Below are 15,167 nucleotides of genomic sequence, written 5' to 3' on the forward strand. Positions count from 1 at the left end.
AAATAAGGAATAAAGACTAAGAAACCCCTGTGCCTAAGGATCTTAGAGCATCCCCTCCTTTCCCTCTACTCCACACGTCTCCATGCACTTGTCTGCTTATTCCTGGCATTGTTATTCCAGGGACACAAATACTACAGAACAGCAAAACTGATCTCCAAACTGAAAGTAATTCTGGAGCAGTATTTCTGCTGTTAAATACTGTATTTACCATAAGAAACAGCGATTTAATTTAGCATTAAAAGGCTTTGCTAAATCAGTTTTTCCTTTAATTAGGGAAGCCCTAAAATTTATTTTAGTTCAGCCATAAATTTTGCATTACTACACCATAGCACTTCACAGGTTTTTCTCATACAGACAAGATTTATAATTTTTTAATTTCATAAAGATTAAAAAAATAAATGTAGCAGTAGCTCTTCATTCCATGATATTTTCAGCTTTTAATTTACATTAAAAGATCATTAATAAAGTGTTCTTTTAAATGCAGACTTTTACTGCTACTGCTTACTATAATAATAATAATGACCATGATCATATCTACAACCCCAAAATTCTACTGCTAGAAATTATGCTTTCCCACTAAGGTTTTTGTGGTTTAATTGTCTTCATGTAATATTGATATTTGGTACTCGGATGTAATTAAGAAGAGGGGAACCATTCTTAGAGTACTATTCCAATCCATTAGGTAAATTTTCTCACTGTGACATAAAAATTTTCATCTACTTAATTAGCAGACCTACTATTTCCATGCCTAAGTGCACCTAAGCTGTTTTATGATGGCCCAAGGAAAAAAAAAAGGCAACCACAACACATCAATTATGGCTCCACTCAATTGTACAACTATTTTAAAATGTGTGAACAGTTAAGACAAAATTGAAAAATTACCATAATAGGCTTTTGACACTTCCCTGCTTAAGCAAAAATTAATTCTAACTCCCTGTTTTTATGCAAAGCCTTTATAATTTCTCTAATCTCGAGTTCCCATGAGAGAGAACACAATACTTTCAAGTATAAGTATGTGAGGCTTGGCATCTTCTCTTTTTAGTTATGCAGTTTATTTGATGGAAGTCTAAACTGCTAAGCCTCCCTTTGTGCTTAATATAAGCCATCCTCAGTGGAAATACAAGTTAATTTCAGTAAAATGAAATTTTAGGAAGAATGCATTCTCTTGCACAGAAAGCTTCGCTAAAGCAAAGCTTTTTTTAAACCCAGCATCTGTTTCCTGAATTGCTCTAGAACCTGTAATAAAAATAAACTAAAAAGAAGCAAAAATTTTAAAAAGGTACTTTTTACATTGGAAACATCATCAACATAAAACCAGTTTAATGGAACAGCTTATCTACCAATTTACTGGGTGTTTTTCAGTTCCCCCTTGTATCAAGCATGAAGACACTCTTACAACATAATGACTTAGCATGTTCTAAGTGTAAGACATTAAGCATCACCTGCTTAATTAATGGTGACTATTATTAAAACCTACTGCCTGTGTTACAAATGTGCACCAGCTGCATTGCTGGTATATTTGTAGCTGTAGTATTTGTACCTCAGATCCTCTGCTGCAGCAGCACATGGTGTATTCTGATGCCCACAAACCTATTAAGGTCACAGACAGCTTGTGCAGATATTTAGTCTATTCCCATGTGAGGCAGAGGTATATTATTTGCATGCCATTATGCACTGAAAATCCTATTCAGTATCCCCCCTCTGGAGACAACTCATCACACTGTCCTAAATAGTATTCACTTTTTCTATATTTGAAGGAACAGCAAATAAATGGGACCCAAAAAGACTCAGAATATCTAAGAATCCAGGCTTGTAAGTGATAAATGCGAATGAAAGTAGACCAATAGATCACCAAAAAAAATCTCATGGAAGCAAAGATGATGAAAAAAGTGAATTATATCCTTAAGAGAGGACTAAAATGTTGAGACTGAAAATGGCTGAAGAGATAATTTTAGCCAAAAAAAAAGCTGACATTAGCCAAGCTTATTATGACCACAAAGGAGAGCAGAGAGTCTCAAAGCACAGAACTCACTTAAAAATAGCCTCCTTACATTGGCATGGACAGCAGCAGTCCTATGATCAGCTGCCCAAAACAAAGTGAGATAGCTATTGATATTTTACCTATAATAGTGATATCAGCAACCCAGACCCACGAGACATGGACATGTTGGTCCTTCACAGCAGCTGCAACACTGTGCAGACCTGCTGTCACCACGGACAGGGACCAACACACCCTGATTGTCCTCCTCGGTTTTATTCTCCCCTTAATCACCATGTTTGGAATAAATATCTCCCAGCCTCGCTCTCTCCCTTTTTCTCACCCTTCCTGATGCCACTACAGCCAAAAGAAAGGAGAATATAAATAAAGTAACCGTGTGCTTCATGCAGGAAGTCAGAAGAGATTAACACAATGGTCCCTTTACAGCCTTGGCCTGCAGATGAGAACCTCTCACTGTTAACCTTGGGTTGCTTTTTGCCGACGTGCTGCTTCAAGTTTACTTTAAGCTGCAAGCATTTTTTGAAGCTGTCTCTTTCTGTAAAGCTCTGAGCACAGATGCAGCACAATAGGAACAGTAACCACTGCCTTAAAATCACAGTTGTGGGCACAACAAAATCAGATCGTGGCACAACCAGTCCCACGCCAAAACAAAGACACAGAAAAATCAATAGTGCATACTGAAGGGTTCGTGCATACAGGATCTTCAAACACATGGCTGGTTCAGCTGTAAAAAGGCACAAATTGATTTTTTGAATATCAGAAATATAATTTTTTGAGTCCGCCGTCGTACAGCTCCTCCCTGCCCTCCAAATGCAGTTATTTGAAGTTCAGATGAGTAAACCACAAAGATCTACAGCACTCTACAAAAGCCTGGCACGTTACAGTCATTTCCTGAACCTCTTCCTTCATTTTACATCTTAAATAGTGCTTGTTAAAAAGAAACGGTTACAGGAATTACCTCTTAAAGAAGCTGCAAATCCAACGTGGCACCTCTAACAATTACAGCTGCTATAGAGCCAGGGTATCTTTTCATATATATTTTTAATAGTATATCTGACAATTCTATATGCTGGTGGGTATGAAACTGATGTCTCATAATCCACAAAATGGATGATGCTACAGTCACATATAAAGCCTCATATTAGCAGTATTCTCAAGGGCAAACTGAGCACTGCCATGATATGCCCAAAGCCTTAAGTGTATTTCCATTTCAACTTGCTAGAACAACAATTATTTTCACTCCTTCTCATCTGCTGATGAGACATATAAACAAAGACTTTCAGGGAATACAAGTACACTTTATTAATTTTGGCTGATACTACCTATCCAGGTTGGCTTTAGAAATTCAGACACTCAGCCAGACTGAAGAAATGCCTCTTTTTTTTTTTTCCAAGCAGTAGTTTTCACCTCACTGCTGTGCTTAACGAGCACAGGACTCCACCAGGACAGGGTGGGAGTGGAATGTGGCCACTTGAGGAGCAGCCCCTGGTTAAATTGCTCCAAGCTGCCTGTCAAACTGATCTCCCAGGCTGTGCCAAAGGAGAATGAAGATACAACGCCAACCTGGACATGTCAGGGCTTTCATAGGTTGGGAAAGAGAAAAGAGATACAACCTCAGAAAAATGACAGTTCTTTGTCCAAACTGCAGGACCTGGACAGCCTAAAATGGTCATTTTAAAAACACTGCATCAGCTGCATCCGTGTCTGCTACTGCATCTCCCTGAAGATGCTTTTGAGGGAGAGCAGGGACTAGGGCTCACTGTCACCTTGCTGGGTGAAGGTGAAGAAGGGATAAATTCACATTCCAAGACATGACAGCAGAGACTGGATCCCAGTGATGCACAGAGGAGCTAATAATTATCTACATGCACTTCAAATTTTGATACCTGCTCAACTAACTGTTCTTAACAGGGTGTGTAACAGGCAAAACGAGGTAATTCTTTTACAGGTTTAAAATATACTTTGGTTTAATTTTTTACAAGTGTAAGGAAGGAGATAAAGATACATGGAAGGAAAGGATGACCATGCATGCAACATTTCTGGCAAGGAAAAGCTACCAAATGCCACCTCTAAATGTCTCTGGGAAGCTGGCACAGGCATGGCAAAATTTCCCCTTCTTGGCTTACAGGAACTGCTGAGTGTGGTATTTCTACTAGGAAAGGGTTAAAAACAAGAACCCCACAACTGACTGTTCAGATTCCTCATCCAAGATACCTTTCAATGCATTTAGTTATTCAATCCATTGTATTCAGTATAATTGGAAAAATTTAAAACTACATTCAGATCCCCTGTAATGCTTGGTCAGCAACAAAAACCACTCATGCCTCTTTTCTGGCTCTGCTGAGCAGTGTTGTGAGCAGACAAAGGAAGTGCTCCCCATACATTAATATTTTGGCACTCTGGCCTTACAGAAATGAAGTTCCTCATAATTACAACTAGATTTTTAAGATTTGGGAGGCAGCATTTGAAAGAAAAATAATTCTAAGATATTTATCTTTATTCTGTCTTGAAGACTAAGAGAAGAGCTTCCATCTAATATTGCAATTTAACAAAGAGATAAACCAGCAGAACTTCCCCTGTGGCTGACAAACAGTAAAATAACCATCATAGACAGGCAGAGAGGGATCACCCACGGGAGTCTAATGGGAAGATGGAAAACAAGAGACTGCTTTACTAGTTCTCTTCTTCCAGAGGGTTTCCCTTATGCTCAGATAAAAAGCATAACAAAACAAAAGCAGCCATGGCTTGCTAGTAAAAACAATGATCAGTAATTTATGTTAACACCACATCATTGTCTTCTGTGATTGAAAAAAACCTGACGGACTCCTGGATTCCATTTGAAGGTCCTGAATACCATTTCTGACTCTGCAGTACTTCACTGAAGAAAAAAAAAAAGCCTGCAAGTCTCTGGTTGAATGTTTTGCCAGTAAAAGATCTGTACCATCTACAACCAAGTCACGATTGTGTTTGGTGATTTCTTGGAGTGAGTCAGACAGGGGGGACTGTGCCACTCTTAATGTATGACATGACTCAGACACAGAGCGAGATTCTGCTACTCAACTTTTTAAATTAAACTTAAGATTAGAAGAAATCTTAGGGAGTGAACTTCAAAGTGGCCGTGATAAGAGGACAACACTGTCTTCAGCATGTTGCTCAGAACTGCAGGTGTCCCAGTGCAAGCTGACACATCACAAGGCTTTTCGTTGGGGAGCCAAGTAATGCATTTTGTTAAAATAAAACTGGGCTCTGAAGGGAGAGTACTCTCTAATGTTTGCTGTGAAAAATTCAATTTTCAATAATCCTCAAAACATTTAGTGCTGGAAAGAAAAGCATCCCTGCCTGAGAAGACCTGTGTCTGTGCTGGCAGGTGCAGCAGAATTTGGAACTTTTGGTGAAAGGTCATATTTTATCTCTGACACCATCTAGCTGAATACCACGACCAGAGTTCTAAAAAGCAAGATATGCTTTCAAGTTATTTTCAAACACAGCTACATGAACGGATTTTCAAAGAATGTATAAATAGCTGTGTCTAAAACTTTACACATTGAACCTGACACATCTAAGTATCACAAGTTGCTTTTGAACCTCTTAGCCTGTAAAGACACAGTGAAATGCAAGTATCACTTATCAAAGTACTTTAAAACTTTTAATAAATTATTATTCATAAACAAAAACTAATGTCTGCATCAAAAATAAAAATAAAAATCTGGGTTACTGCTATGCTATTAAACACTTAGCACACTTAACCAAAGTTCTGAACACTAATGGCTTTTATAAAACATTTATAGGAACCAAGACTCCACCATCAGGACAGATGCAGACTGAGTGCCAGGGGAACTCCTCCCACAAGGCCCTGGGCAAGGCACCAGTGAGAACACTGAATTTTAAAGTTATGTTTTCAAGACTGTACCAACCTGTGACGGGTTAATTTTCATACTGAGTGTTTCACAAAGATCGTAAGCCACATAAAACCACTTTAATTTAATGTTTGTGAAAACATTTAAGTCTGAGAGCTAAAATTGTCGTGTTATAGATAACAAAAAGATACTTCAAAAAAAAATCTATACAGCATTGTGTGTTCTATTTTCTTAACGCTGTTTCAACAATCTCTGGCAAATGCTGCAGAAGAAAATCTCTGTCAATTAAACGAGAATAACATCAACAAATGCAACAAACCAGCAGCCCTCTACTATGTGAGAAGGAGGTCCTGAGAAGGAGCAAAAAAATTAATCCTCAAAGCAAAAGGTTGTTATCTGGGAGGATGGTGGGGGTAGATTGTGGTTACAAACTTGTTACAGAAGCACAGAAATGATGGAAGCAAAGACCTGCTTGCAAGACTTACTGCAGAACTGCAGCTCTGCAGAATTCTTTGATGGCCCTCGGTCTCTGCATCTACAACTGGAGATCCTCCCACGTCGTCCTTCAATTTAAATTTAATTTTATATAAAAGCACAGGTTAAAACTTCTACAAACCAAACACACACGTACCTCCAAAAGGAAACTCGGTTTACCTTAAATTAGGAATTGCATCTAACATTCCCCCACTCATTCTACCACAAAATACCTAGGAACTCTATTTTTAAGTAAATCTGCAACTGCAAACCAAGTAAACTGTGCAACTGCCACCCGTGGGCTGCAACTCAGTGTCCTGAAATACCATCCTGGTTTAATGTTCATTTATCTGCTTAGTGGTTTGGAGTGGACTGAAATAAGTATGCAAGTTGATCATGGTCATTTGCTGTTTCATTTTGGTTTCAATTATAAAATCATCAAGAGATCTGGCATTTATCTACTGCCTTTCATCAATAAATCAGTAAGACACCTGTAACAATTTTAGCCTCTTCAATATCCCAAATCCCAGTTAGGCAAAATACGTTAACGCAGTGACATTCTGATCACAAGCACTGGCACTGAAGTTATGTACTCTTATTAAAATACCTCGCTGAACTGCAAGGCCAGCAATGAATATCCTTTATGATAGATGAAAACAATCTTCCCAAACGCAGTTTCCCCTTTTCTCCCATCAGACCTGTTTTGACTGAAGTCAAGCACGGAATTAAAGTAGTCTCCCCTTTTTCTTCCCCTTATGGTTTGAGGTTTTTTTGGCCTTAATATTCCTAAAGTTATCCTCAGCAGCAGTATTGTACACATGGCTCTACACAAAGACCATCATTAAAAAGGCTGCCTTATGTGGGTATTATTCTGAAAATTCAACTTTTGCCATTTTAACAAGTTTATATTAATGACTGCACTCCTTTACCAAGAACTAGTGTTTTTTTATTGCAGTTAAAAGCACACATTTTTCCTTTTTGTTTTTGAAAAAGGAGAAAGCTCCTTTATTTCCTAATGTCTGATTTTGTTTTGTGTTTAAGAAGGAGTGCTCTAAATGTTAGTATTTGTTTCCATTCTGCTATTTATTTTCATTTTTTCACATTTGTCTTTTCAATTAACCATGGTCTAATGCATTAAATAAAACATGTTTCTGACAAATGGAACTGTGAACATTATAGGGTTATTATTCTTTTGTTTTTAGACTGCTATATAAATAATTACTAGTGCCATAAAGTTTAAGATCAATCCCAAAATCAGATCCTGGGCTTCCTTTCATTAAACAGGATGTACCAAGCCTGAAATTTTCTTGTGGAATAATCAGACTAGAAATCAAAAGGTAATGTCTGCCCATAAGTATAATATTTTTTAATATACCAGGGATGAAGTACTGAAGAGAATGTTAGAAATCACATGTAAATACCCAAGGAAAACATGTAGCATATTAGCAGTGTTCAGGAGAATAGACTTACAGTGAAATTTGGATAGTATTAACAGTCATGTTGGCTAACAACTATAATTAAAATGTACTTCAGCATTATACTCATTTAGGATACCTGTCCACCACTGTGAAATTTTAATGTCTATTTATGCTAAAAATGTGCATTACTGATGCTATTATCTCTGTCTAGAGGTAAACAAAACATGGGTTAACATGACCAACAACAAATGCCCATATTAAAACACCGTGATTATCCATTTGGAGACAGTCTCATAACACCATAAATACTATCCATTTTTTTATTTCTTATCATTTCCTTCTTTTTTGTCAAAGTAAAAAAACCACTTGTTCATACAAACATTGCCCTGGCATTTCCAGTCCTGTTGGGTCTGTTCTGCTGCCTCGTGCAGGCCACAGCTCTGCACCCCTGGCAAATACAGCAAAGAGGTAAGAGCACATAAAAGCAGCTTTTTGCCTTCCCCCGGTGCAATATTCCACTGCACTACTGCACCCAGCAGCCAAATGAACCCTCCCTGGTTATTACCCACCTAATGCTGGAAAAATATTGCTGTGACATTTTGTCTGGTCGACCATCTTAAAGGTTAATTCTGTTTCCTATTTGAAATTTTCCTCTAGGTGAGCCACTCCATGCACTTTCTATTTACTGATTCCAAACAACCCCCAAACTGTTTCATTGCTCACTCTCACTGTTAAGAACATATTGACTGGCTGCCTGCTCTGCTGTTTAATTCATTTATGCTGAGAGTCAGGCATGAAGACAGAATTTTAAATGTGACATTTGCAGGCTGTTGGGTCATTTGAAGCTCTGACAACACCAGGGAGCTCCTGACACACAAACTGGTCCTGATTTTCAATCTTCCATGTTCTGAACACATCAGAGATTCGTCCCAAAGGTGCAGATTTCAGCCAAAAGTTTTTAAATCCCTCGTGTTTACATCTTGCAGAAAAGACTTGTACACTTTAAAGTTTTAAAATAAAGCTTATGTTTCCTTTATGGTTAAAACCAGCACTGCCTCCAGCATGCAACTCACCTGCTTAAAATCACTGATTGACGAAGGTATTTGGAAAAATCTATGATAATAATTAATACTTAATAAAGTAGTTTACAAAATTCTATTTGGGGACTTAGTGGGTTTTTATTTGTTCCTGTTGGGCCAGCTCATATGTTCACATCATCCCTCATTTGTTTACTGAAATCAAAAGAATAGTATTGCTTTTAAATAAAGACACTGTAAAAAGGCGCTATCTGGGAAAATCCATCAACCTTCTTTTTATTTATTTATTGTGCAAACCAAAAAGTAAACAAAAAACCCCAGGCAAAGCAGAAAGCAAGATGACACTGCCATAGTTGGAAATAAAAATGGTGCTAATTCAGAACTGTATTAGAGATTGTTTTCCCTGCTCAACTCATCATGACAATTATTCCCCAATGATGATTCCACACTTTGGCTGCTTTTTCAGGAGGGGGAATATGATTTAGGTCAAGATGCAAATTTGAAGAAATTAATGGATATTTTTTTTTCTTTTCTACCAGTAGACACACAACAATTCTAACAACAAGATCTGAAGTGTTAACTGTGTCATACAGGAACCATCTTTCGTTGCCACGTTCAGAATAAGACTTTTATAATTTAATAGTTGTCATCTGAACAAGAGCATCTTGTTTATACATGCTTCCAGCATAAGGACATTAATTCTGTGTGACCTAGAAAAGCAGTTTAAGTCTTACAGATGTTCTTTATTTTCAAAGAAACGTTTAAAATAGGAAGACATACCTGGTGTATTATCTGAGCTACAGGAAGTTGTTCAGCGTATTTTAGTGGTTCTGTGGCCAACTCCTCCTCTGGAAACCTGCAAAGAAATTAAGTTCACATTTGTCAAAGTTAGTACAATGTCTACCAAATTAATTTACTGAAATCAGGAGTTTCAGAGATATTATTTTGCTTATGATGAAGAAAAAGTGTATTTTGTGACACTAATGGATTATATTTCTTACGAAGTTGAGCAAAAGGATAAATTTATAGTAAACAGAAATGTGTGTAACACTGTGGATTTCTTCCCTGACATAAAGCACAAATTTAGCAGCAGAAACCGAAGAAAACCTTTACATTTAGTTTTAGGTGAACAAAGCACTGGTGAAAGCTGGATTGAAAATCCTCACGATAAAAAAAGTCTTATGCATTTACAGAGGAGGTTCAGCCCTGTTAACAACACAAGCTTCTTCACTCCATCCTGCCAACATAATTCAAATATGACCATCTCCAAAAACGAGAGATTATTCACCATTTCCCATTTTTGCTGCAAGTGACATCAGTGTTTAGGTGTGGTAGAAGTTCAATACCACAAATATTCGTACTCCCGGTTACCAAAAAGCCAAAAAACTAGTGTGGAAAAAAACCCAAAAGAGCAGAATACTTCACAAAGAATATGCATCACAACCCTTTAAACTTTGAATAAACTGTAGCTGCAGTTGAAAAATCAGAATCCATAAGCAGTCTCTTAGAAGAATATTTAAATGATAGTAAATTAATATGAAAGCATGCTTTAAACCCTTCAACCATACTGCTTTCATCTACTGGAGCTGCACAGCATGTGCTGTATTTTCAAAGTATCACTCAAGTTTTTCATCAGCCATTCCTCTACATTTCTGAGAGTTCTGAATATAGGAATTTGAGTAATATGAGAAGAAATGAATGGAGGGGAAAAAATCTCGATAAAAACAGACCTTTCTCTAAAGTTAAAGCAGAATTATTTTCAGACAAATACTGTGGCCAATACGTTATTTTCCGGGCTCAAATCACTACCTTATACCCATTCTAGTCAAAAATTATACACACTTGCTGGGTTAATTTACCTGCAGAGCAGCTGCCAGGTAAGAGCCAGAAAGTACAGGCTCAGTCTCTGCACTGGGAGTCACCAGGCTGTGCTAAAAGAGAGGACAACAAGTGCACAACTCTTCCCTTTTCCACTGCTGAATTTCAGCTGCGGTTTAAAAGGCTTTAAGCTCCAAATAAGAGCCTGAATATCCAGAAATTTGTAACGAACAGGGTATGAAAGTATGAAAGTCTTACTGTGTAAGAAATTTAGAAGCAGAGAACGAAAGAAACACAGCAATAGTTCGAAGCTCACAGTGCCAGCCTGCCTAGAACCCTTTAATGTGCTGAAGAAAAATGAAGTAAGCACAGTCTGAACTCCTGCAGCTGGTCTGCACACACAGCTCATCTACTGATATGGTTTTTAGAGTTTTTGGATTATTATGACAATGATGAATTTGTACTTTCACCATGACATACAGTGCTGTTATAGTCCAACACAACCAACACAGCTTGGAGTGGGCTCGGCAACTCCACTGCAACGCACGGAAGGAACCTTTCCACTCATTTCCTTCCCACTTCCTGTCATTTGTCCTGACTGGCAAACACACCACAGTCAGTGGGAATTGGAGATTACTTCTGTTCTACTGGGAGCCTGTGAGCTGACACAACACCTTGATTTATGGATGCCAGCTACATAAACCCATTTTTTTTAGCCACAGTTCTGGATATGAAACAACTGTACACACCACACGATATTCATCAATATCTTGAACACTTATCTCTACAGTCTTTACAGGGGCACTGAAAACCTGGAAAAAAGGGAAAGAGTAACTCAAATCCCAAAATTAAACACTTTAAGCTCCAAGTAACAGCTAAAATTACTATAATCTGAACGTTAGCAGGAATAAAAGCGAAGCCTGTGTCTGTTCTGTCAAGGACCTTGGATACTTGGCAAGGTTTTCTGTCTAGACAGAATCAGCATTCCCTTCCACAGTCAAACACCCTCCTTGTCAACTGCAGAAAAAAAAAAGACCTTTCTTCAAATGTCAAAGGATTAAAAAAAGATAAAGCAAAACCATCAAGATAATTTTAAGCCTTAGGAAGCTTAACTAAACAAAAATAGGGAGGGGAGAACAGTATAAACACGTATTTTAGAGTAATTAGATTTAAATTGAAATTAGGCTGATAGGAGCTTTTAAACATCAAGAAAGACACTTTATTTTTTCTAATTTACTCAAGAAAGACATTTTATTTTTTCTAATTTACTTTCTGAAAAAAAAAATCACTTGAACTACACCACATTTTTTATATAAATAAATTATAAGACATAGATTAGGGTAGATGCACATTGTAATATATTTACATACACATCTACATTTATATACTCACACTACAATATGTGCACACATGCACACAGGTATATTGGGAGAAAAGTTCAGAAGTGTTCTCTCAAAATTTTTGCTTAAATGCCATGAGCTTTTTGCAAATGTACTCAGTGATGTACTAGCTGTCAAGTCTACAAAAGGGTTTTGATTCTTCTCTCCTACAGATAAGCCTCCTCAACTGGATGAGCATGTATCTCAATCTTTTACAAGAAACTGTATAAATTAAGGCGTGGAAGATCAAAACTCTTGACAAATTGTCTTTATATTCACTGTCCATAGCTATGTACACAGTGGAAAATTAAAAGCACTTAATAGTGACATCCTTTTTACCTAAAAAGGGGAATTATCCTTAGAAGTTATGTTGTATTTTAAGCAAAGTAAAGTAAAAATTTTGTTAGAAAACAATAGCTTTTGCTGAGCTTTCTAATTTTCCTATCAAGTGGTATAATAATCTTTCTAGTTTTCCTATCAAGTGATAGCACCTGTGGCAGAAATAGAACTTTTATGGCAGAGGTACCTTCCAGGCCTCTGTATAACTACATCAGTTAGACATACCACTTTCAGAATTCATTTTAACAGGTATTAGCAACATAAACTCCTTGAAGAGAATTATACTATTATGAAGGCTCCATAAATCTCATTTTCATTTTTCAGCGCAAAGACCAGTTTAATGGCCTAATCATTCAGATAACAGGTATAAAAGACAACTTCCTCTACATTTGGGTTCTTTTATCTTACCAACACAACCCATTGTTCAGTCATTCCTTCTACCAAAGCTGAAAATTGGATGATGCAACAAGAAATTACTATCCTATAAACAGCACTGAGGATGAAACACTGCATGCAAAAGGCTTCCATGGAGCAGCATCCATCCTGAATGCTCCAAGAACAGGAGTAAAGTCAAGACTTGTCTGTCCTGAGGAAAGGCCAGAAATGGCTATTGGAGCCTAAAAGCCCCTGCAAGTGGGCAAAAGGCTATATTTTAACCAGCCTTTTAAAGAACAGAGACAGCCCACTGCCATTAAGATCACACAACATAATAATAGCTCACAAATGGCTGAATTCTCTCCCCCAGAGCAGGGGCTGCACCCAAAACTGGCTACTCCAGGCCCGTGTTATGCCTTGAACCGTGCACAAACATTCTCCAGGAGAGCTGGGGTGAGGAAAAGGGTAACGAGGACCACACTAACAATGAACCACCATGACTGCAACACAGGACACCAGCCTGTCTGAATCACAGGCAGCCTCAAACTCTGTCTTTAACAAAGGTCCACTGGTTACCTTGGTCAGTGTTTCTATGGATCAAAGAAAGCCACTAACCAGGACAGTTGGTACCAAGGAGAAAGAAACCTGCTGCAAAACTGCTACTTGTCTTCCACCAGCCCTCAGATCAGCAGCCCACTAACAACGGGCCTCCTGGCGTGGAAGAATTACCTGTAAAAGGCAACCCCCTCTGAAAAACCATGACAAGAGAGGAGAAAAAGGTCAACACAGGGGAGGATGTTCTACTTCCTCCTCTTTTGCAGGGTGGAGGAAGAGATCAGGAGGAAGATCATCTCCGTTACAATCCTCCCAACTTCCTCTCTCCCTTTCACAGGGGGACACAAGTAAATTGGTTATTCTTTCCAGAGATAATTTCCAGATGCCTGGGGTGGCATTCGCTTTTGCTCAAAACTAGTTTTGTCAGGAAAAAATCCAAATACAAAAAAAACCCATCTCAGTTGATGGAATCTGTGCTCAAATCACACGCGGCGATTCAAGGCTATAATTTCACAAAATCAGTTGGCCTCCTCACGTTCGGTTCATTTGTATTTGACACTTTTAAACCTTTGCAAAACGAGGGGCTAATTTGTTGTAATACAGATTCCTTTGTTTGTTTAATTTCTTTCAAAACAATTCTATTAGGGGAACAAAAGTCATTTTTCATCCATTAATTTTCCGGTGAGGAGCAGCCCTTTCTGTCTCAATTGAGCGTGACAGCAGAGCGCTGCCAGCAGTGCCAAGGCCAGCTCACACTGTGGCATATCAGCACATGCAGCACCAAGCCTGACAGCTGGCAATGCAAAGCATAAGGAGATCTTGATTTTCAGGGAGAAGACTAGAAAGAAACAGAAAATCAGACGAGGAGTGGGAAGCAGTAAGAGATAGCAGAACAGGGGGATCTCGAAAAATTCAATTTAAAAGTTATTTTTGTACCGCCACCGTGACTGCTCCTAGATGAAGGAAAGCGAGCATGAAACAGAAACTGGGGAAAGTGAATCTAAATCCAGTAAAACGTGTCGTGATATTTAGTGAAATATCTCATTTGTTATTTATATTTGCATGCTCGCTCTTATGGGGAAAATCCTATGAAAGTCTACACGTGCTAAAGAAAAATAAATTCCTAGTAGCAGGAAGTGGCACATTTTGCCACAAGTGCTACCTGAGCCCATGGTCTGCTACACAGAATAGCTGCAGTGGCTTTAGGGCAGAGATATATTTTATCTCATGCAAGTATTACAAAAATACAGGGGGAAAAACAGAGTGACGTGACCAACTGGTTTGCTCATGGAAGAAATGGGCTATTAAGATACTCAAAGGACAGAAAAGTCTAGGTAACATAATACCCATCTCTTGGCAAATATAAACATTCATTATAGCAGGCAACAGGACCAAAGCTAATATTTCTTCCTTCTTATATGGTCTCTAGATTTGATGGTTTGGACAGTTGACACAATTTTATGCACATGACCCGTGCACAGGAAATATTGCACCTCTTTTCAAACTATTGTTGCTCGATGGTAAGTCCTAATAAATAACCACCTCTCTGGGAAACTATACAAAATGAAAGTCAAGAGTGTGAACAGGGTAAAAAAAGGCTCTCAGAGACAAAAATGCATTGTGGAAGAAGGGGGTTGGGGATCACCATCTTTATTTGCTGTAGATGTTAAACAAGTTGTACCGGTGAGGTGCTGCCTGGTTTGTTTGAGAGATGATTTCTGAATGTGGATGAAAAACCTGGAATGGGTTGTTGTCCCACTTCTCAAGGAGCTCAGAGCAGGAATAGTGCAAGTGATGGGACAGTCAGCATGAGACCAAAGGGTGCAAACAACACGGCAAGGCCAAAATCACACACCCAGGACTGAGAGGCTGAAATTATTAATCTAAACCTGTGTACAGCACTGATAGCTTTATTG

General features: G+C 38.2%; 1 protein-coding gene across 1 annotated transcript in view; it reads right to left on the reverse strand.

The window, feature by feature from the left end:
• PIGK (phosphatidylinositol glycan anchor biosynthesis class K) overlaps positions 1-15,167 on the reverse strand; it is a 62,571-nt gene that overhangs the window by 8,695 nt on the left and 38,709 nt on the right. Inside the window, exon 10 of the mRNA XM_027683181.1 lies at positions 9,566-9,641. Coding sequence (XP_027538982.1) covers positions 9,566-9,641 — 76 coding nt within the window. The remainder of the gene's footprint in view (positions 1-9,565; positions 9,642-15,167) is intronic.

Source organism: Neopelma chrysocephalum, unplaced genomic scaffold (assembly GCF_003984885.1).
Source record: "Neopelma chrysocephalum unplaced genomic scaffold, ASM398488v2 Primary Assembly neopelma1_64, whole genome shotgun sequence".
Classification (NCBI taxonomy): Eukaryota; Metazoa; Chordata; class Aves; order Passeriformes; family Pipridae; genus Neopelma; species Neopelma chrysocephalum.